This window comes from Geotrypetes seraphini, chromosome 3 (assembly GCF_902459505.1).
Source record: "Geotrypetes seraphini chromosome 3, aGeoSer1.1, whole genome shotgun sequence".
Lineage (NCBI taxonomy): Eukaryota > Metazoa > Chordata > Amphibia > Gymnophiona > Dermophiidae > Geotrypetes > Geotrypetes seraphini.
Window position 1 is genome coordinate 130,479,337 of NC_047086.1, and position 22,844 is coordinate 130,502,180.

Below are 22,844 nucleotides of genomic sequence, written 5' to 3' on the forward strand. Positions count from 1 at the left end.
GATACACGTTTCAAATCTGACATATTGTTATCACAAAACAAAAAATAAAATGATTTTTTCTACATTTTGTTATCTGGTCCTTATTCAAATCTTGTTGGTCCCAGGCTCTGGTTGTCTTCTGATAACTTGCTTGCCAGGGTCTCCTTCTTTCTCCATGCTAACCATCCATCTTCCATCTCTGTCCTCCCCTTCCATTTCCCTTCCCTCCCCCGGAGGTCTGGCATCTTTCCTTTTTTTCGTCTCCATCCACAGATCCATCTTTTCTCAACTACCCTTTCATCCAGCATCTCTCCCTCCTTCCCTACCACCCCAGGGTCCACCACTCTCCCTTTATTTTCCCAACTACCCTCCTATCCAGTATCTCTATCCCCACTCCACACCATCCCTTGTGTCCAACTTCTCTCCCTTTCTGTTCCTTCCCTCCCTAAATCCCATTGCCCATCATCTCTCTCCCTCTCCTCTATTTTTAGACCCATTATTTCTTTCCCCCCCCCAAAGTCCAGCATATGCACATCTCTTTGAACCCCCCCTTCCCTCCCTCCATGTACTTCTACACCAGGGCCCATTCCCCTGAAGGTTTTTCCCCCCTGAAGGTCTTTCTCCTCCCTGAAGGCCTGCCTGCCCCCCCTGAAGGCCTGCCCCCAAGTCCGGCCTGTACCCCCAAAGGCCTGCATCCAAGGCCTGCCTGTCCCCCCTGAAGGCCTGCCTGTCCCCTCCTGAAGTCTGCATCCAAGGCCTGCCTGTCCCCACTGAAGGCCTGCATCTGAGGCCTGCTTGTTCCCACTGAAGGCCTGCCTGTCCTCCTGAAGGCCTGCATCCAAGGCCTGCCTGTAACCACTGAAGGCCTGCCTCTCCCTCCTGAAGGCTTCTGAAGTGGGTCTGAGTGGGCCCTAGCTCCTGCTACGTTTCCATTAGGCTAACCCAGTAGCCAGTAGCATCATTAGAGTAGCAGGCAGGGGCCTCTAAGTCCTGCCAGCTGTAGAAACCCAGAGCTGCTCACCCCAAGAAAGAAGCCAACAGATAGCAGCATCATTTTAAGCCACTGGCACTGCAAAAGCATACTCAATATTGGCAAAGCACTATCTGATGCTGATCTCACAAGATCAGAATTGAGCATTACTCTTTCTCACCAATGCTCAACATGCTGTAATTATTGCTGAATATATTGTTGGAGCAGAAAAGTGTCCATGGGTTTTAAATTACAGTGTACAGTGGAACCTTGGTTTATGAGCATAATTCGTTCCAGAAGCATGCTCGTAAACCAAATTACTCGTATATCAAAGTGAGTTTCCCCATAGGAAGTAAGGGAAACTCTCTTGGTATGTTCCCACCCACCCCCGAGGCCAGTGGCGCTGCTCTCCCCCCTCCCCCCAAGAACCGGCATCGCTCCCCCCTCCCTTGCTCCCCCCTCCTGCCCGAACAACATTCAATCTTACCCCCTATCTGGCACCGGCACGCAGCCCGCAGGACGTGCCGGTGCCGGTGAAAGAAGTTCCTGTCTCTTGCCTGTGCCTTGAGCATCTGCGCATGCTCAAGGCCTTCTGGTTCTCGCTCTCTCCGAGATCCCGGAGAGAGCGAGAACCAGAAGGCCTTGAGCATGCGCAGATGCTCAAGGCTCAGGCAAGAGGCAGGAACTTCTTTCACCGGCACGTCCTGTGGGCTGTGTGCCTGTGCCAGATTGGGGGGGGGTAAGATTGAATGTTATTCTTGCGGGGATGTGAGCGGGGGGGCATTCGCGAGTGGGAGGAGAGATGCTGGTTCTCGGGGGGGGGGATGCTCACAAATCGAGTCAACGCTCGGTTTGTGAGACAAGATGTGCAAGATTGTTTTGCAAAACACTCGCAAACCGCGTTACTCACAAACTGAGGTTTGACTGTATTTTCATTTTGTGCATTAATTTTATAGTGTCCATGAACAGATGTAACGGTTACACTTTAAAACACAAGCAAACCCTGTGATGCTCTAAGAAAGGGGGATAAAAATGGCTCTCACATGAGAAGGGCTAAAGAGGTTAGGGCTTTTCAGCTTGAAGAAAAGATGGCTGAAGAGAGAAATGGCAGGAGTATAAAATTCTGAATAGAGTGGAATGGGCAAATGTGAGTTGATGCATATCAAAAAAGTGCAAAGACTAAGGGACATGGCATGAAGTTACACAGTAGCGCATTTAAAAATAAATGGGAGAAAATATTTTTTTATTCAACCTATTTTAAACCCTGGAATTCATTGCTGGAGCAAGTGCTAAAAGCACTTAGACCTAGATTCTATTCATGCATGCAAATTTGGGTGCACACACAATTTGAGTAACAAACCGGTTAGTGATGATAATCGGGTGATAATAAGCAATCATCAGTGCTAATGGACAATAATTAGAATTTACATGCACATTTTGCTAGGTACTGTTCTATAAAGATGTGTATGTAAATTTTTGTGTGCTGATCTGAAAAGGGAGTGTGGCCGGGGGAGGTGCACGAGCAGGTCATGAGCGTTCCAAGAATTTGCACGCACCGTTACAAAGTATGCCTAATTTAGGCGTAGGACTTTACACCCAGGTTCTTGTTGGTGCAAATCCTCGCACCTAAAAGTTAGGCTGGATCTCGGTGCTAGATGTTCCACGGTGATCCCATCAATAGCCAATCTTTATATGAACAGGTTTGAAGAAATGTGTTTTTTCGGCACATTTGAAGTTGTGGCGATGTTTCGTTGATGACATTTTAGTACTGTGGTCAGGACCAGAAGATCTGCTAACAGAGTGCTTCAAATGGTCGAACACTAGACATTCTGCGATCAAATTTGTGATGGCAGCAGACAAGGAGAAAATCGAACTTCTGGATGTGATGGGTGTCAAGCAAAACAATTATTTTATGACCACAGTTTTCTGAAAAGCCACAGACAGTAACACCCTTCTGCAATTTGACAGTTGTCACCATCATTCTTTGAAAAGGTGTCTTTCCTTCAGTCAGTCAGTTCAGGATCAAAGGATTTGTTCAGACAAATATGATTTCAGATTGCAGGCTTCTGAAGTTAAGGATCATTTGTTAAGTAGAGATTATCCAGCCTCGGTGGCTAGAAATGTTTATAAAAGGGCCAAATTTTTGAACAGAGATTTATTGTTAGTACTACAGGCAAGGGAGCAGGTTTCATGGCAGCCTACTGCTGTTCTGAAGTATGCTTCTGACATAGAGAAAGTGGTTTGCGTACCCAAGAAACATTGGCCAATAATGATGACTGAGCAACCCTTTCAGAATAAAGATTTAAGGGTGGCTTATAGTAGAGGCTATAATTTGAAAGAAACCCTGTGTAACACCAGGCATGTTGAAAGGTAGTCAGAAGTGCTGTGGGGAATTTCTATTTTGTCCTCTCATGTTGACTATTTTGAGCATCCTGTCAACCACAAGCAATATTGCATGAGGTTCAATACAAACCTTCTCAGACTATGGGGCTCCTGTTACTAAGGTGCGTTAGGGTCTTAATGCACGGAATAGCATGTACCAAATTGCCGCGCACGCTAGACCTTAATGCCAGCATTGAGCTGGCGTTATTCTAGAAGCGTACCGCACGGTTTACATTACATTTGTGATTTCTATTCCGCCTGTGCCTTGTGGTTCTAAGCGGATTACAGTTAAAAGAGATCAGGACATTACCGAGAGAATTACATTACAACGATTTAAGTAAATTACATGTTGTGATATAGAAATACAAGTATAAGATATCTGGATTAGCGCACGGTAATTGTGTGCATGCGCTAAAAACGCTAGTGCACCTTAGTAAAAGGAGCCCTATGTTGTGTATGTGATCATATGTTTATGTCCTAAATTATATGTAGAACAAATTTTCTGCCAGTTAAAAATTCTGGTTGGCAAACACAAAAGCTGCCTATAAGGACGTAGGTCCCGAGAGTGAAAAACCATACATACATTCATACCTATACATACATACAGTACTTATCCATTCTTTAATAATACTGCAAATGGGGTGGGATGGGAGGGTTTGGGGATAGTTCTTAGAAATTTCATGAATACCCTTTGCATTGTGATGATATAGTTTATAGACAAGCTTTTCAGGATTTATATTCTCTCCTGTTTGAATGTACAGTATGCTTATTATATAAAATTTAAATAAAACATTTTGGAACTAAAAAAAAAGGATGTAGGTCCTGGACTCTGCACGGAGGCTTTTCCTCCTCAATTTTATTTAATTGCATGTAGTTCTGAAACACATTTTGAGATACATTTTCTACATTTCATATGATTTGAGCTACTAGTTCTAAATTTTGTTCAAGTGGAGATTTATAGAGGGATCTGGTTTCATGAATTGCTTTGAAATTTTTACCCCAAACTGCCTTCAAATTTTCCCTCTTAAGAACCTTTGTTGCTGTTGTTTTTTTTCTGTAATGCAAAGTCTGGATACCAATATAGGTGTCTAATTTGTATGATAGCTTCTGAAAGTGGAAGAAGAGAAGCCACAATATTATCATGACTATAGTTGATCTACAGGGAAATAACTTGCTCAAGTGCACAAAAACAGTTGTGCGGCAGATAAAATTAATTATTTTGCCTTGTACTTTAAAAACATCTTTTTCAGTCTTTGTTTCCTTCTTTCCATGCATCATACGTGGATGCCTCTCCTTAGCCATGAGGGTTATCGGGGGAAGAGTGTCAATGTCGCACCTGCTTTGTTGGGACAGAAAATTTCAGCTGAAGCCCTTTTCAGAAAGGTTTTTTATGTTGGTGGGTTTTTTTTTTTTTTTTTTACTTTATAACAGGGAGATTCTTTTAAATGAGATTCTTTTAAAGGACATTAGGGCAGATCACTCACTCTGGCAGGCTATGATTTTAGAAATGGCATCTCTCTATTTTTAGATATTTATTTATTTGGTAGAACGAGAACTTGACACCTAATGATGCTTAATATCCCTCCCATCCCTTCCAACACATTTGATCAAAGAATAAACCAAAAAGATATCCCCCCTCCACCCACCCTGTCCTGGATGTGTATGGAAATAAATAAAAATTAAAGACCCTTTGCAATGTTATTAAAAAAATATTGAGCTGGCCCAGCTTAACAAGCTAGAAGAATACAGCCATCTCGCACATCTGTAGTACTGTATATTAACTGCCATGCTGAGTTCTAAAAAAATGTACAACTGCTCAATGGATAACTAATTTGGAGTGTGTAAAAGAGAGTGTAGATATGGTTGGGTCAGTTCTGACTACTGTTTTGAATCTGTTTTGTATATTCATGATTTTGATCGTACACGTACTGCAGTAAGAAAAGGAGACATGTTAATTTGAGTGCAGCCTTGCTGGAGTAGGTCACCCTAATTTGTGGCTTGAGCAGAGCCATTGGGTCAGCAGGAGAGCACTTAACTACTGACTGTCTGCTCCCCTTCCTAACCCCATCACTCTCTCTTCTTCACTCCCTAGCTCCACCATTGTCTTTTTCCTTCCCTCTCCAGCAGTACTACTCTCTTTCTTCTTGTCATAGTAACGTAGTAGATAACATCTATAGGTCATCTATGTTTATGTTTATTGACAGCTTCTACTGTATACCGCTACTAATGACTGGGGAGTCAATTTGTCGCGGTTTACATGAGCTTCTGTAAAGGTGTTACAATACAGTTGGTGTTTTTAGATGGTTTTCAATACAGACATAATATCATCTTACATATATAAGAACATAAGAAGTGCCATCTCCGGAACAGACCCTAGGTCCATCAAGTCCGGCGATCCGCACACGCGTAGGCCCCGCCAGGTGTACCCTGGTATATTATTAGTCCCCATGTCACTCTAAGCTCCTCATAAGAGATGCGCATCTAGCTTACCCTTACCTATGTCACCTTAAGCCACTCATAAGCAGATGTATCTCTAACTTACCCTTGAATCCTAGAACGGTAGATTCCGCAATTACTTCTTCTGGGAGAGCATTCCAGGTTTCCACCACTCGTTGCGTGAAGCAGAACTTCCTGATATTTGTCCTGAACCTGTCCCCCCTTAGCTTTAGTCCATGTCCTCTTGTCCGTGTCACATTGGACATTGTAAATAGTTTTACCATACCCAATCATCCTACATGTATACATATATAATATTAGTATCGTGTACTGTGTTTACACTAAGGGCCCCTTTTACTAAGCTGCGATAGCATTTTTAGCGCACGTAGAATTTTAGCGTGCGCTAAACCCACGCTATGCAGCTAGAAATAACACCAGCTCAATACTGGCGTTAGGGTTTAGCGCGAGCGGCAATTCAGCGTCTTATGGTCAGGTGCACCTTAAAGAGCGAAAAATATGGTAATTTGTTTTCTATCCCGTTTTCCCCAGGGAGCTCGGAACAGGTTACAGGTTAAACATTCTATTCTGAATTGACCTATTGAATTAAAGCAGTGGTTCTCAACCCTGTCCTGGGGGACCCCAGCCAGTCAGGTTTTCAGGATATCTCTAATGAATATGCATTACCAATACAGCAAACTATTGGTAAAATCAATTCAAATCAGCTTCTCTATATTTTACTACAGTATATATTACTCAAAAAAGCTGTAGAGAAAATCTTTATATATAATCATTACACCATGCTCTATAAATAATTCAAAAATCCTTATAACATTACAGTTAAACCTCGGTTTGCAAGTAACACAGTTTGCAAGTGTTTTGCAAGACAAGCAAAACACTCTTGCAAATTTTGCCTTGCAAACCAAGCGTTGACTCGATTTGCGAGCCCCCACTCCTGAGAACCGGCATCGCCCCCCCCCCCCCCCCGCCTATCCACCTGCCTGCTCGCCCAAACCCTTACTGTGATCGGGCACCGACACGCAGCACCAACCCACAGGACATGCCGGTGCCGAAGGAGCCTGCCGCCTACCGGTGATCTCTTCTGGGCCTTGAGCATCTGTACATGCTCAAGGCCTTCTGGCTCCCACTCTCTCTGAGATTCTAATGAGATTCTTGGAGAAACCCGAGAAACGCCTTGGAGAAACCTGATGACGCCTAGATGGTGAAACACAATCTGGTGTTGAGCTGGACAATTACAATTTAATTGAAATATTGAAATACCATTTTTGTCACCAGTGGATTCTGGAAACAAGATCGCCAACATTCAATTACAACATTTCACAGCAAACAAGATATTTGAATTCAAGGAGATACAAAGAAGAAGATTGAGATTTGAAATACTGTGAGAACAGAACATTTCACAGGACATTTATCTTAGTCATTATAATTAGGAAGGGGACTCTAGTTCTATATACAAGTATTTATAAATAATGTTAAATGGATATTTGAATTTGATATTCGAATGTTGAATTGATGTTTGAATATAAATAATGTTTAATGGATATTTGGATATTATTTATAGAGCATGGTGTAATGATTATGCATAAAGATTTGTTAAATGAAAATATTTTCTATACAGCTTTTATGAGTAAGATATAATAAATATGCATGAGCCACATTTGCATACCTATCTCCGCCTTTGAAATGCAGTTTCATTAGAGAAATCCTGAAAACCTGACTGGCTGGGGGGGGGGGGGTCTCCCAGGACAGGGTAAAGAACCACTGAATTAAAGCATTTCAAGGTTTCCAGGATATGCACAATCAATATGTATGATATCCCCACTGCCTCCATCATGTGCAGATCTCCTCTGTGTATTCATTAGGGATATCCTAGAAACCCAACTGTTTAAGACCCAAAGCTTAGGGGGTGTTAGTCACCATTTCAGCCGATGATAAATGCCAGGCTATGCTTATCATTCATACTTCCTTATGGCAAAAAAACAAAAACAAACTCCATTCAGTCATACATGCCACAAGTTTACTGAGGGCTATTGAGCAATCAAGAATCCTATCTGCATCTCTACTGAATTTGTGTTTTTTCTTCTCCCACACCATTTGCCATGGCAACCGTTGGTTCTCCTGCCTGACGTGAGAATGGATAAGACATAAGCCCATTTATTCAATGCTTTACATATCATTGGTCTTTAGATTTTTACATCCTCCGCAGTGGATAACAGGTATTGCACATGTTTCTAACACGTGCTGAAGGAATGCAGTCCGTGCTTGGTTCATGCACACAATTAAGAAGAACTTGCCACAAGTGCTGAATCTTTCTTGAATGCAGCCCGGTTGGACTATATAGTTTGGAAGCTGGCAGAACAATTTCTATCACTCAGACACAGAAAAAGCAGCAGGGTAATTAGGCAGTAGACCTTGAATAAAATTAAACACATTCCACAGCTTGCAGACAAAAAGTCTGGGAGGGACGAGCCATTAGAAGTGCTTAGTGGTGATGTACACATGATGAACACGTGGCTTCTGCTGTAAACACTTGGCTCCTGTTGTAGGAAGCCTGTTTGATTGCCGTTCTGCTCCAGTTTGTGTCCCACTGTGTTAGAGTCTTAGCAACTAGTTAGCTTGTTGGCTGGAGTCCACTGTTACTAGGCCTTGCCAATTCTTAGCTGCTCTTAGAACACGTGAGAGTAATATGTGCGTCAAACTGTGCTGGGAGTTTTTGATATCTTTGGTGTTCTTCTCAGGAGGGGGATTGTAAGGGTAGGGGGTTGGGAGCTGTTAGGGTAAGGCTGCCAACTGAATCCAGATTCGCAAGATGGGGCAAATCCAGTCCTGGATTTCCCCCCAGTGCATGCTGGGACTTGTAGACTTCCTTTTCTTAGGGAATGCAATGGGGAAATCAGAACTACAAGTTCTGCATGCAATAGGATAAACCCAGGACTGGTTCAACCCTGTCCTGTGAATCTGGATCCAGTTGGCAGATTCCAGTGGAGATTCTGTACTACTAACTTGAAGATGAATGGAACTGTGGGCCTGATTCTTTAAATAGCATCTAGGTTAAGCGTGCAATTTGCGTGCAATTTTTTTAAATTGGCTTAATTAATATGATAATTGACCACTTCATTAAAAACCGAATTAAGGAAATTACTTAATGGTGCATGTTAAATATCATGTAGCACCCAGCAACGCCTAAGTCAAGGCACCTACTGGTAACTTACAATTGTTACTTTGAAAGTAGGTGCGGTTAGAGGCGGAGACTAGACATGATGAACTTAGGTGTTACTAAACGTTTGTGTTAGGCATGTGAGGAATTAGACAGATTCTAGAGGAGAAAATACCTTGGAGGTGTCAGTATCTCACACACTTGTGTCTGACAGTCCCAAAGATACACACTACACTCACACTGTGCACAGTTATAATTCCCTTTATTATGGTCACACTCTCATACAATAATAGAAATACATTTACAGGACCAAGAGCAGAACTAACAAATCGATTCTGGAAGAGATCAAACTGGCTGTCTCTTGAAGCCAAAATAATGAAGTTATGACTGTCTTGTTTTGGTCATTATGCACTTCCTTCTAAACTAGATGTAAATTACAAGCAACCTTAGATAGTTTCAATTCTATTCCACTTAAGACCTCAGCGATGCAGACTGTGAGTAGGTTCATTCACAGTGTTATTAGCACCAGCATCTTCATCGGTCTGTTTTTTATATATAATTTTTTTATTCTCTTTAATGAAGCACAGCAGAGGTTCTTCGTTCCAACATAGACTAAGGTTGCTTGTATTTTTGATATCTGATATTAACCTTAGAAAAGTAGCGCATTATTGCCTACAATATTATTTTGATCACACCATCAAAAGAGAGAGAGATCACTGGAGAAGGACATCATGTTTGGGAAGATCGAAGAAACCAGGTGAAGAGGGCGACCTGCAATCAGATGGCTGGACTTGACATATTGAAAACAACCATTGGGATGATGCTGGAGGACCTTTCCGGACTGGCACAAAACTAATTTCTTTTTAGATCTGTAATTCATGAAGTCGCTAGGACTTGAGCACGAATCGATGGCCCCTAACAACAACAACAGTGGAGGACTTTAGGGGCAGTTTGTTGAAGACCACTACATTAGATAATAATGAGCAGTCATTATGCACTTCCTTCTATACTAGATGTAAATTAACAGAGGCTGATCTACTAAATTTTTCAGAAAGGAAGTTCCTCTGTTTAATATCAGGTGATATTATTACATGCTAGTTCTTCAAAGGGAAGAGTTTTTGTAGTTCAATGCCTTTGGGAAACAGACTTCCTCTTTTTGAGTGTAATAATGGTGAATGAAAAGAGATCAAGTCTACTTAAGTTATCAAAACACAACTGAAGCCACTGTTTAGATTTTTGAATCCAAACCATTCACCAATCTTAATAGTAGGGAGAAATGTTGCACATGCCTGCCCTCTAGTGAGCAAATCTACTATGTGCACCTCTCTACCTCACTAATTACAATGCTGCTCATGTGGACTTTTAGAAGGTAATTTTATAACAATACCATAGGTAGGCACTATTTTTTAAACACAGGTAGACATCTACTTGTCTTTATAAAATATTAGCATATGTGACAGAACATGCCTGGTATGTATGTGCCATCACTTACGTACAAGCTGCTTTTGAGCATGTGTAATATACGCATGTAGATTAAAATATTACATGATCTACATATGTGCTAACTCCTCCCACCCTCTGCATAAACTTCACCCCTGCGCATGCCAACTGACAAAGTTTGCATCATCAGGTCATGGCACGTAATTTACACCAATTGATATTATGGGAGATCATTTATGCACTTATGTGATTATAAAATTACCTCCTTATAGTGTTTTTCATTTAAACTGACTCTCAAATACTGGGGATGATTTGCAATAATAATTATAATTTCAGAATGGTGATTCAAAGTTTGATTAGCCCTTGTTTTGCCTATTGTAACACATTAATTGGTGCCCCTAAAAATTTGATTTGAACTGTACAGGTGGCACAGAATGCAAGTGTTTAGAGTCATTTTTGGGCTTTCTCGTTGATCAACTCTGAAGCGATAACATTGAAGCACCAACTCTGAAGCGATAACATTGACTATTCATCCAGCAGAGGATAATTTTTAAGACATTATAATTATTGGTGTTTAAAGCATTTTACCTTTTACCCCTAGCCAATTTAGCGCGCGCTAAATGGAACGTACGCAAGTGAGGCTAGACTCATTTAGAGCACTGGTCTTTAACATGGGGGCTGCCGCATTTGCAGATTGCTGGGCACGATGGACCACTGGTCTGACCCAGCAGTGGCAATTCTTATGTTCATAGAATATAATATCAACCGCCCAGAATATATCAACTGCTCATGCGTCCAAAGAATATAATATCACAGGCGTCCTATACAGAATCGTATCTCTCCTAGTGGACAGATGCCTAACCATCCTGATTCACTAATCAGCTTCCATGTCACAGATGCCATTTAGAGAATCATGTTGCCACTGAGCTGATTGCGGCAAGGGAATCGCCCTGCTGTGATCAGCTGAGTAGCAGTGGCAGTGAACCCCCGAACCCAACCGCAAGTTGACCAGCAGGAGGGATGCCCACTCCCTTCCACCGCCACCCACAACCCCCCCACCAACAAACACATTGTCCATGGCAGAAGGGATGCCCACTCCTTCCTGCCGGCACCCTAAGGCTCTGATTGGCCCCGATGCCCCAGGGGAGGGACCTTAGGTGTCCAGGCCAATCAGAGCTTTAGGCCCCTTCACAGTGCATCTAGGAAGGGGCCTGAGGCTCTGATTGGCCCATGTTGTATAAGGCCCTCCCTTTAGATTGGCAGTGCATTCTCCATCAGAGGATTTTAAGAGCAGATCAGAAAAATAATTTGAGACCTTAAAGCAGGGGTACTCAAAGGGGTCCACAGGCCTGTCAGGTTTTCAGGACATCTCTAATGAATATGCTTGAGAGAGATTTGCATATAATGGAGGTGATAGGCATGCAAATCCCTTTCATGGATATTCATTAGGGATATCCTGAAAACCTGAATGGCCTTTGAACCCCTAGGACAGGTTTCAGTACCTGTTCCATAGAGGTACAACAGGCCATGCCCAAACCAGGGAATAGATTAGATGATCAGGAGATCCCTGAGAGATCCCTCTTAATAATGCACAATGCCTAAATTAATTCACAGAATATTTGCTCTGTTTCCTTCTACAGGAAATAATCAACTCTATCCTCTTGAGTGGCAGGATCGGACCAGATATTAGGAATGTAGAATGTTATGGTCTGCGTCTGAAACACTTGAAATCTGATGAGATTCATTGGCTGCATCCAGATCTGACGGTGGGAGATGTTCAGGAGAAGTATGAGCGTCTTCATGTTGAGGCTGAATGGAGGTAAAAAAAGGAGAGGAGCTAAAATACAGTATTGAGATCATTTTATAAAGTGACTGCTAACATATATGCACCAGTTCCAGGTGTAAATGTTTAGAATTTTAGCATATACATGTATATAAGCACATTTAGGAGACAATTCAGAAAATGGTGTAGAAACTTGAGCATTGACAAAATTCACTATACACTATTCTATAAAGGGCAACAATATAGCTGGCTAATATCTTACTGGAATATCTATATTCTGAACTGTACTATCAATTTCCAGTATTTAAATTTTTCATATATATATATAAGTATTTTTTTGATCCTCAGTGGGCTCCAAAAAGTGCTTCTAGGTTATGCAAAAAATGCATGAACCCCAATCGTTATTGGATTGATCTTTATATATATATATATATACTAGTCTTTAAGCCCGTTACATTAACGGGTGCTAGAACAGATGTGTGTGTCTGCCTTTCTTTCTCTCTCTCTCCTTGGTCGCTTTCTGTCTGTTTGTCTTTCTTTCTTTCTGTCTCTGTCTTTCCTCGGCTGTCCACCACCACCCGTTGCCTGCTCCCCCTGTCCAGCAGTAGCCCTTCTCCCTTCCTTTTACCTCCCTCCCTGTCTAGAAGCACCTCTGCCCTGCTCCCCCTGTCCAGCAGCAGCCCTTCTGGCCCACTGGCACGAACCTCATGTCCATCTCTCCCTCTCTTACTTCCTCTGTCCATATCTCTCCCTTCCCCTTCTATCCACTGCCTGAATATCTCTCCCTCTCCCCATCTTGCCTCCTTCACATCCATTTCTCCCTTCCCCCCGCTTCCCTCATGTCCATCTCTCCCTCTCTTACTTCCTCTGTCCATATTTCTCCCTTCCCTTAGTCCCATATGCTCCTCCTTTCTACACCTAGCTATCTGCCAGCATGCTTGCTGGTTGACACTCTGTAACACACCCCTGACGGCATCTACTACTCCCCCCTTCCTCCCTCCCGCCTTCTCATCCGACCGCCATGTTTAACTTCATAGAAAAGCATTGTGCCGCGCTGTTGCTGACCTCGGCGTCTTCTGTCCACTGCGGCCAACCCTAGTGGAAAAAGGAAGTTGTCAGAGAGGGTGGGCCACAGTGGAGAGAAGACGGCAAGGCCAGCGGCAGCACGGCGCAGCGCTTTTCTAAGAAGATAAACGCGGCGGGCGGGTGAGCAGGCGAGAGGGAGGAGGGGGGAGAAGTAAATGCCGGATGGGGCAGCAAGATCTCAGCCTCGGAAGAAACTCCCACTGGATCACGTACAGGAGGGGCAATTTTGGGGGAGGCCATGGCCCCTGTGCCCCCCCCCCTGTTCCGATGCTTATGGAATCAGCGGCAGCAGCAGTTTGGCTGGCGGTGAGTGAGGGCAGGAGGGGGAGTCGCTGGCGTATTCCCTGCCTCCGTGTTCGAAAATGAAATTCGGCACGGAGGGACACATCATGGTGTCAGGGAACACGCCGTTCTAAGTGCGCATGCGCGCTTAGGATTTTATTATAGAGGATATTATATTTTTTAAGTCTTTTTTTGTAAATTCATATATTTTTTCATAATTCTAACTTATTAACATCAAAGTAGCACTTAACTTTATTAAAATGGTCATTAAGGGAGTGTCTCCGCCAACATGTCCATGTTTCAATATCTTTTCTTCAGGGTTGAGGCTCCATATAGTGAAATCTAAAGCAAAAAGATGATTTGAGCTAAAGTCCACTCAGAAACACTCAGAAAATAATATTTGCTACACGATGTACTATCCAAAAGATATAGTAGAAAATTGTAAAAAAATTCTAGCTTACTATCAAGCGTTTCTCTGAGATGGTAGCTCAGCTCCACAGTTATTCATTCTTAGTCAGCGTCTGTGGTCAGTTCCGGTTACATAAGGTTGACAGCCAACTAAGGCAAGCAACCTGATTGGGTCCTATTCCCGCTTAACTTAGATTGTTGTTTGTCTCCAAAGGAACCAGAAACATGACGGCAGATTTAAAAGGAAACATCGTTAGTCTATTTCCTCATTAAGTCCTTCAGGAACCAACGCATTGAGATAATAAATCCACTTTTATTCCTTTATATTTAATGCTTTTTTATAATTGCCTCCCTCCTGCTCTACTTGTATTGTATCTATGACTCGCCATCTGATGTCTTGTAACGTGTGTCCCATAGCTTTCCAATGATTGACGATAGGTGCAGTATCTGTATGCGTATTGACTCAAGACTTTCTATAAAGGGTACATGCTCTATATAGAATAGTGTTTAGCGCCATCTGAAACCTGGTGTAAATGCCAGCACCTTGGGGTTAATTCTATAACTAGGTGCCTTCATTTAGACACCCAAAGGTGCCTAAATGAAGGTATGTGTGAATGTGTATATATATTGTGACAAACTCACGGTGGGCTCTGACTTTGTCCCAGGATTAGGGAAAGGAAAGCACGGTCCCTAGTCAGAAGAGCTGACCAAGTAAATAGGAGTTAGGGTGGGCTGACTATCCCTCAAATCCTGAATTAGCAAATGAAAGACAGCAGTATAAGGTTCCATAGCAGTATGTGCTTTCCAGGTTTAAAAGCAGTAGAAAACCTGATAAGGTTCACTAGGACAGGAAAAGGAGATATGTTCCTTTCAGGAAAGCAAAGCCCTGGTTACCCAGTAGGGGTAATCAGGCCCACTACCTGGATGAGCTGGAGCCAAGCCTTTTTCCCAGGAGAGAAGGGCGGGGGCTGGGCCCATTTAAGCTCAGGGCTCTGAGAGCAAAGGGGGGGGGAGAGGGGGGAGAACTGGCAAGACAGACAGCAGGAATACAGACATGAGATAAGGCCAGAGGCCAAGCAGGAGGTGGAAGAGAGGAGTCATTCCCCTTAGAGAATGACACGGTGGCGGTTTACCCGCGGCTACCACATTTAGCCGCGGGTAACCCGCCGAAACAGGGAAAGAAAAATAGCAGTCGCTGCTGGGACGGGGACAAGGTCATTCACCGCCCTGTGGAGCGGTGAATGGTCTTGTCTCCGCAGTGAGGCATCAAGGTTCGCGCGGTCCCCGCAGCCCCTGCCCGACCGATCAATCTTAAGCAGCTCCCTCCTTTCACCTCACCTTAGTTTGCAGCCTTTCTTTTTCAGCGACCCGCACGCTATCAAAGAGCCGCGTACGCGTGGCTGCTCAGTGTTCAATCTTCTGCTCTAACGCAACCGGAAACAGGAAGTTGTAGCAGAGCAGGAAGATTGAACTTTGAGCAGCCGCGTGTGCGCGGTTCTTTGGGAAAATGTGCAGATCGCCGAAAAAGAAAGGCTGCAAACTAAGGTGAGGACGGATATAACCATTTTCTGAAGCCTGTTAAAAATGCCAAGGAGATTCTCTCTTCAAAATTCCAGGGCCTGCGGACTACTTGTCATTTTGTATGCTGTCAAAATCTTTGATGTACCCCAAATCTTAATGGGCTATGAAAAATGCTTAGCTCAATTTAAGCCTCTCGCAAAAAAGGGCTAACAACTGTAATTAAATCATTAAATTTTTGTCTACGCTTCACATAGAGAAAATTAACTTCCCACCAACCTCATTTTCTACTTGAACATGATTTTTTGGACATGAACACAGTTCAGCTGCAATTACTGCAGAACTATTCATCCCTAGTTGCTAAAAGATTTGGGACATTAAGACAGCTTAGAGTTATTCAAAATGGGAGTGAAAGGGAAAAGGATTCTGGGCCAAGGGGATGAAGACGGAAAGAAAACCCCACAGCAGGAAAGAAAGGGGAGGACAGGCAGGTGAGCCAGATACTGGAAGCAGGGGTGGGGGAAGAAAAAGGGAAAAAAGCTAGATGGGGTTGAAAAGAAGAGACACACTGGTATGGAAGAGGAAGATAGGGGAAATCTGGACACAGGAAGGTAACAGAAAGAGGGGAAATTATGTGCATGGGGCATAGGGACAGAGACATAAAGGGGACATGCCATGGGGATGGTATATGGACACAGGGGTGGGGGCAATGGCAGATACATAGGGGAGATATTAGAAATGGGGAAAATAGGAGCGAGATGGTTTGTGGGGATGGGGCAGGGACTGAGCTCGCAGGCTCCAGTGGCTTGCACAAATTACATTGTAACGTGGCACGAAAATAAGAGGGAGGAAAGTAGATAGATAGGCCACGCGAGAGGAGCTGAAGGGTAGTAGAAAGGAACAGATGGTAAAGGAGGGAGGGAAGGGTGGTGGTGGAAAGGAATAGAACAGACATTGAAGGAGGGTGGAGAGGAACAGACCCTGAAGGGAAATGTGGAAGACAGAGTGGGAAGAAGATGCTGGAAGGGAAGAAGACAGATGCCAGACTATGGGGGAACGGAGGGAAGAAGATGGGTGCTAGACCAATTGGGGGGGGGGTGAAGGAAAAGGCACAGTAACAGCAAATGGAAGACGCAGAGAGAAGACACATAGTGGATGGAAGGAATTGAATGAGAAGATGTGGAAAGCAGAAACCAGACAACAAAGGTAGAAAAAAAAATTCTATTTATTTATTTATTTTTTGCTTTAGGATAAAGTAGTATATTAGTTGTGTTGATAAAAATTTATAAACAAAGCCCTGCCAGTTGAACATCTCTTTCTCTAGTTCAGCAGCAGGAACTTTGATTTATAAGAAAGGAATAAGCTAAATATTACAGTACTAAGGCTTATATGGATGCTGCGGGGACAGTGACGGGGCGGTGAATGGGATGGCAGTGGCGGTGACGGGGTGGTGAAAGGGATGGCGGTGACGGAGACGGGGCGGTGAAGGGAACGGCGGTGACGGGGCGGTGCAGAGGATGGTGGGCCGGGGACGGGGCGGTGACAGGGACAGATTTTTTTCCCCGTATCATTCTCTAATTCCCCTCACATAGGCAGTGGCCACGATGTGGAAATGGCTGAGGAACTGCCAGGCATGAGCTCAGACCCTGTGCCTATTTCCATAGAAGAATTAATGGATATCTCTAACCCTTTTGGGGAAATATATGCTGGTCCAGAAGGTATGGATACCAGTCTTTAATAGTGTCTATAAGCTGTCCAGGGAAGCATTGCCCTGCTGTTTTCTTGCATGGAGGGAACTGTGAGCAGCAGATGCTAATCAGGAAGCAAGAGAGATAAGAGCTCCAGGAGAGTGCCTAGCGAAAACTGAAAGCTAATCTCAAGACTCCCTGCTGGATTGTTTGGTTAAAAGTTTGACATAAAGCCCTTGAACAAACACTGGACTGAGAGTGTCATGAAGCTCCCAAGCTCTGAAGCTGGGGCTTAAGTTTTGTGCTCTTTCCCTACTTCAAGGGAGAGCTGAGCTTATTTCTTTTGCCTGTGAACTTTTCCAAATTGAAGGAAGTTATGAAGTAATAACTTTTATAAAATACTCTTACCTGAAAGGACCATACTGGAGCAAGTATTGGCCAGACCAGGAAAGGAAGTGTTTGCATTTTTACACTGCAACAATTGCCTATGGTGACTGGATGTTTGCTTCTGTTTGAGAAAGTCTAATACTGGTTTATTAGTAGACTAACAATAAAATCTGATTTTTGTTCAAAAGTATTACATTGGCCTGAGTTTCCATTTTTCTGTAAATGGCATTCTGACTGGGTGAAACAGTGCATGAATCCTACCTACTTGAAGAGAGGCTTCCCTCTTCCTAGGGAAGCCACGCCAAGGCCTCAGAAAAGACATCGTGCAGGCTACCTGCAAATTAGGCAGGGCTAGCGGTGTGACAATATATAGTCTTACTTCTAGGGTTGTTTGTATTTGTACCTTCACCAGTTATGTACAGTCTTTAGATAATTCATGTTAACCGCATCGAACTCCATAGTATATCACAATATACAAATAAAATGTTATGTTATATGGGGTTAATTCTAAATCTAGCTTCCTTCATTTAGACACCCAGAAGTGCATGATGGTAGCCTAATCTATAAAATATCTGGACGCCTAGGATCTGTCATAGAATATTAGTGTAACCTGTTATTAATACACTTAATATTTAGATGCCCTCTCTTGGACCACTCACAGACATGGCACGTGCCAAGTTACAGAATTGCTTTCATAATGTCTACCTACTGCTGCTTTATATAATTCATTTTACAACTTAAATAGAAATAGTCTAAGGGGGATTAAAAAAGAATGCCTGGGCAAATAAGCATTCAAGACTGTTTCAAGGAGATCTGAATTTTCCCACTAGAGTGTAGATAGCTACCTAGCAGTGGTCTCAAACTCACGGCCCCGGGGGCCATATGCGGCCCGCCAGGTACTATTTTGAGGCCCTCGGTATGTTTATCATAATCACAAAAGTAAAATAAAACAGTTTCTTGATCATATGTCTCTTTAGCTATAAATTATATTATTATTATTCAAATTTAAATTGTATAAAAACACATCTTACAGTAAGTGTAACAGATTATTCATCAATAACATTCTTGAAAAACATTTATGTACTATACATGAATACAAAATAAACAATCCCCTCCCCCCTCTCTCTCTGGATTTGTATGTAGAATATGAAATCTTTAATGTGGTAGGTACACAGTATTATTAAAGTTATTTAACAAAATAATCTAATGGACCCCCAGATTCCTATAAATCTTTGTGATTGATTTATTTTTTCTGTAAGCATTTTCTCATATCGGTAATACAGACATAGGGTCGCCCAACAAAACGGCATATTCAACCTATCCCATTGTTTCGAGTTCCTAGTAATCTTTGCAAAGCCACACCTGTCATGATGAGAAGTTTATCTTTGGAACTATTTAGCAGGCTATTTTTCATAACTGAGGTACCAAACATTATAATTCCATTTGATAATCAAGAATCAAAATGATTTTATTCCATATGGACCTCCAGAATTATAATATTATTATTATTATTAAGACTTAGCCAAAAGGAAAGATTTATAAACTTAAAGAATTTTACCTCACGCAAAATTGCCATTTCTTTAATAAGACATTAACTATTTTTTCTGAGGCCCTCCAAGTATCTACAAATCCAAAATGTAGCCCTGCAAGGGATTTGAGTTTGAGACCACTGCTACCTAGGGATGCCATGCTTAAATAGACACCCCTTCTGTGGCCTAATGGTACATCCTGAGCAGTGTTTTGTTGGACCAGCCTCCCCTTAAAGACGCAAGAGGCAGGTTAGTGGCATTAGAATTGTAAAACAGCGTTAGTGTGGCCTACCCGTCACTTTTATGAAGGTATATGCGACGGGATGCCACTGCCCAGGATAGTGCTCCTGGAATAGAGACAGAGACATTACCCCTTTCATCAGGGTTTTTTAAAGGGAGGTCAGCTGATTCCCTGCCCTTCCCCCTCACCCCAATCTCTATCTAGTTTCTGCATTCTTGAAAGGAACAAATAGCAGGTAAATACAGTATGCTCCTGACTACAAGTCCTTCCTCAGGCAACCAAACCTTATTAACTGTTTAACTGTGAAAGCTGGTATCAGTAAGCACTGGTTAACCCTCTCCTGGTCCCTCTGCCTTGCGGAATTTGCCTTGACTGATTTCATATCTGAGAGGCGCTCCGTTTCAATAGCAGTGCGAGATCTTGCATCACACTATTTCATTGCACACTATTTGTATTTCTAAGAAGTTTTGTATACTCGGAGTCTAATTTGCAATACAGCAGTGACAAGATATTAAAGATTAATGGTCTGATAAAATGAGGTTTCCAGGGCCTTTTCTCTACCTCACCTACAGTGAATTTCCTAATTTTGTTTGTACTGAAAGGAAAATAATTTAGTTAAGGAAGTTAGTGCCATTTTCTCTTTTACCTCTTAAAACTGCATGAATTACCTTTACCTGAGGAAATGATCTTTATCAAAATTGCCTGCCCAGTGTCCGGGTAAAAAATGCTATTTCATGCTTGCTTTGACCTGCAAGTACAGACATTCCCAGAGGTGGAGCTGGAGTCGTGTCTCCCCTTATCACCTTCCCCATAATTAGCAGGTATAATTGTGTGGAGAAAGTTTTGCTGGAATAAACGCAAAGCATATTTTTTTTGTTTGTGTTTGAAAACTGGTATAAGATGGCCTTCAAAATGACTCTCTCAGTGACGATGACTTGGGGCTTCTTTTACTAAGGTGCGCTAGCGTTTTTAGCGCGTGCTGAGGATTAGCGCACGCAAACCCTGCGCTAAATGAAAAATACTAACGCAAGCTCTATGGAGGCGTTAGCGTCTAGCGCACGCAGAAAACCGCTAGCGCACCTTAGTAAAAGGAGCCCTTGGTATCCATAAACAAATAAATAATAGAATCCTTGGGAAGCTGTAAAACCTCGATGAGTCACATAAACAGAATCAGCAGTGTGCGAGAAGCAAAAATAGCCCCATTCAAACATAGCATCATAAATGGACTATCAGCAGTGGTTGGAAAGGATCTGAATAAAGCAGTGGCTGAAAGAAATAATAAATAAGTCAGGCTGATATCAAACTCCAGAGGCAATTGTTTTAACCATCTAGTACAGTGTTCTTCAACCACCGGTCCATGGACCAGCGCCGGTCCACAGAAATTTCCTGCCGGTCCACAGGGCCAGCATGTGCATCAGTCCCAAAACAGTGTTCTTCAACCGCCGGTCCACGGTGCGATCGATGCGGTGTTATCTTCGAGCCAGCTCCCTCTTCCTAACTGATTCAGTGCACAAAGCCACGGGCAGTGGCTCCTACGGGCATCCTGCGCCTGAACCGGAAGCCTTCTCTCTGACGTTGCAATGTCAGAGGGAAAGCTTCCAGATGAGGCACGGGACGTGCAAGGTGCAATTAGTACTATTATGAGGGCGGGGTCTGGGGGTGGAGATTGGGTAGAGTTGGGCGGGGTCTGGCCCACGACTTAGCCCAGTGTTCTTCAATCGCCGGTCCACGGACCGATGCCAGTCCACAGAATAATTATTTTATTTCTGCCGGTCCATAGGTGTAAAAAGGTTGAAAAATACTGATCTAGTACATATATTAATCATCTAACATGGCAAGTTTAAGTATGTCTGGCTTTGATGATAAAAAGAGTCACCTTTAAAATTAGTACTATTATGAGGGCGGGGTCTGGGGGTGGAGATTGGGTAGAGATGGGCGGGGTCTGGCCCACGACTTAGCCCAGTGTTCTTCAACCGCCGGTCCACGGACCGATGCCAGTCCACAGAATAATTATTTTATTTCTGCCGGTCCATAGGTGTAAAAAGGTTGAAAAATACTGATCTAGTACATATATTAATCATCTAACATGGCAAGTTTAAGTATGTCTGGCTTTAATGATAAAAAGAGTCACCTTTAAAAAAAAAAAGCTATTTTTTATTGCAATGTAACAACAGAGATATTTTCACTATTATTAATCTTGCCAATGGTGTCACACTTGGGGGCCCTCTTATTAAGCCACATTAAGTATTAATACACGTTAAGGGGCTGGCTCTATAAAGGGCACCTAATGCTAAAACCCACACTATGGGCTCCTTTTACTAAGGAGCGCTAGCGGTTTTCTGCGTGCGCTAGATGCTAATGCCTCCATAGAGCCTGCGTTAGTATTTTTCATTTAGCGCAGGGTTTGCGCGCGCTAAAAACGCTAGCGCATGCAGGAAATTACCGCGCCCTACGCTTCTAGAACTAATGCCATCTCAATGCTGGCGTTAAGGTCTAGCGTGCATGGCAATGTAGCGCGCGCTACTCCGCGCGTTATCGCCCTAATGCGGCTTAGTAAACGGAGCCTTGTGCGTTCGTAAAAGAGGGGGTTAATTGTCAAAATACCCTTAATAACAGTGTCCCGCAAACTTTCTGGAGAAGGAGAGGTGCTGGCGCCCGCTGATTGCGTACAGGACGTGCCTCTCGCCGGTGCCGGTGCCTCTCTTCCTCCCCAGTGTGCCACAACACACCTGAAATCCCAGGAGGCATACTAGTGTGTCATGGACACTGTGATATACTGCTTAATAGCCTCAATAATTAAGAATAAAAAAATTGGGCGATAGGCGCCTATCTGATTCTGTAAAAGACAGGCGCCTATCGCATGGCGCTTAGCAGCACCTAGGCCCAAATTCTGTAACCAGCGCCTACAGTTAGGCACCTATTTCAGAGGTGCCCAACTAGATAAGGCGCTTTCATCATTCTCACTTCGCCATCCTTGTTCAGTCCACCATCCTCTCTAGAATGGATTATTGCAACTCCATCTTTATAAGCCTAACTAAGAAAAACCTCCATAGACTTCAGCTAATTCAGAACGCCGCGGCTAAGCTTATTTTCGCAAAAGGCAAGTTCGACCATGCCTCTCCACTCCTGTCCAAGCTCCACTGGCTTCCAGTACACTCCAGAGTCCTCTTTAAATGTGCCTGCTTAGCCTTCAAGATTCTACACGGCATCCTTCCTCCCGTTATTCCACTCCTTTGGAACTCCTCTAACCCTAACTCCACCAGATCTTCCCAACTATCATTCCCTTCTACAAAAGGTATATCCCGCGCAGGAAAACTGGGGACATCCCTCCCCTTTAGAACCACAGAACTCTGGAACAACCTCACATCCCCGCTCAGAAATTCAAACTCCCTCCAATTCTTCCGCAAACACCTGAAAACTTGGCTCTTTTCAAAAATCTAACACCTCAATGCATATTAATTAGGGAAATCCTGAAAACACGACTGGAATATGGCTCTCGAGGACCGGAGTTCCCTACCCCTAGTCTAGTGGTAGGCCGGG

General features: G+C 43.2%; 1 protein-coding gene across 5 annotated transcripts in view; it reads left to right on the forward strand.

Moving 5' to 3' along the window:
• The window catches only part of PTK2B (protein tyrosine kinase 2 beta), a 295,556-nt gene that overhangs the window by 131,020 nt on the left and 141,692 nt on the right, over window positions 1-22,844 (forward strand). For all 5 annotated transcript variants that reach the window (XM_033937098.1, XM_033937096.1, XM_033937099.1 and 2 more), the window contains one exon: window positions 12,023-12,201. In XM_033937098.1, coding sequence (XP_033792989.1) covers window positions 12,023-12,201 — 179 coding nt within the window. The remainder of the gene's footprint in view (window positions 1-12,022; window positions 12,202-22,844) is intronic.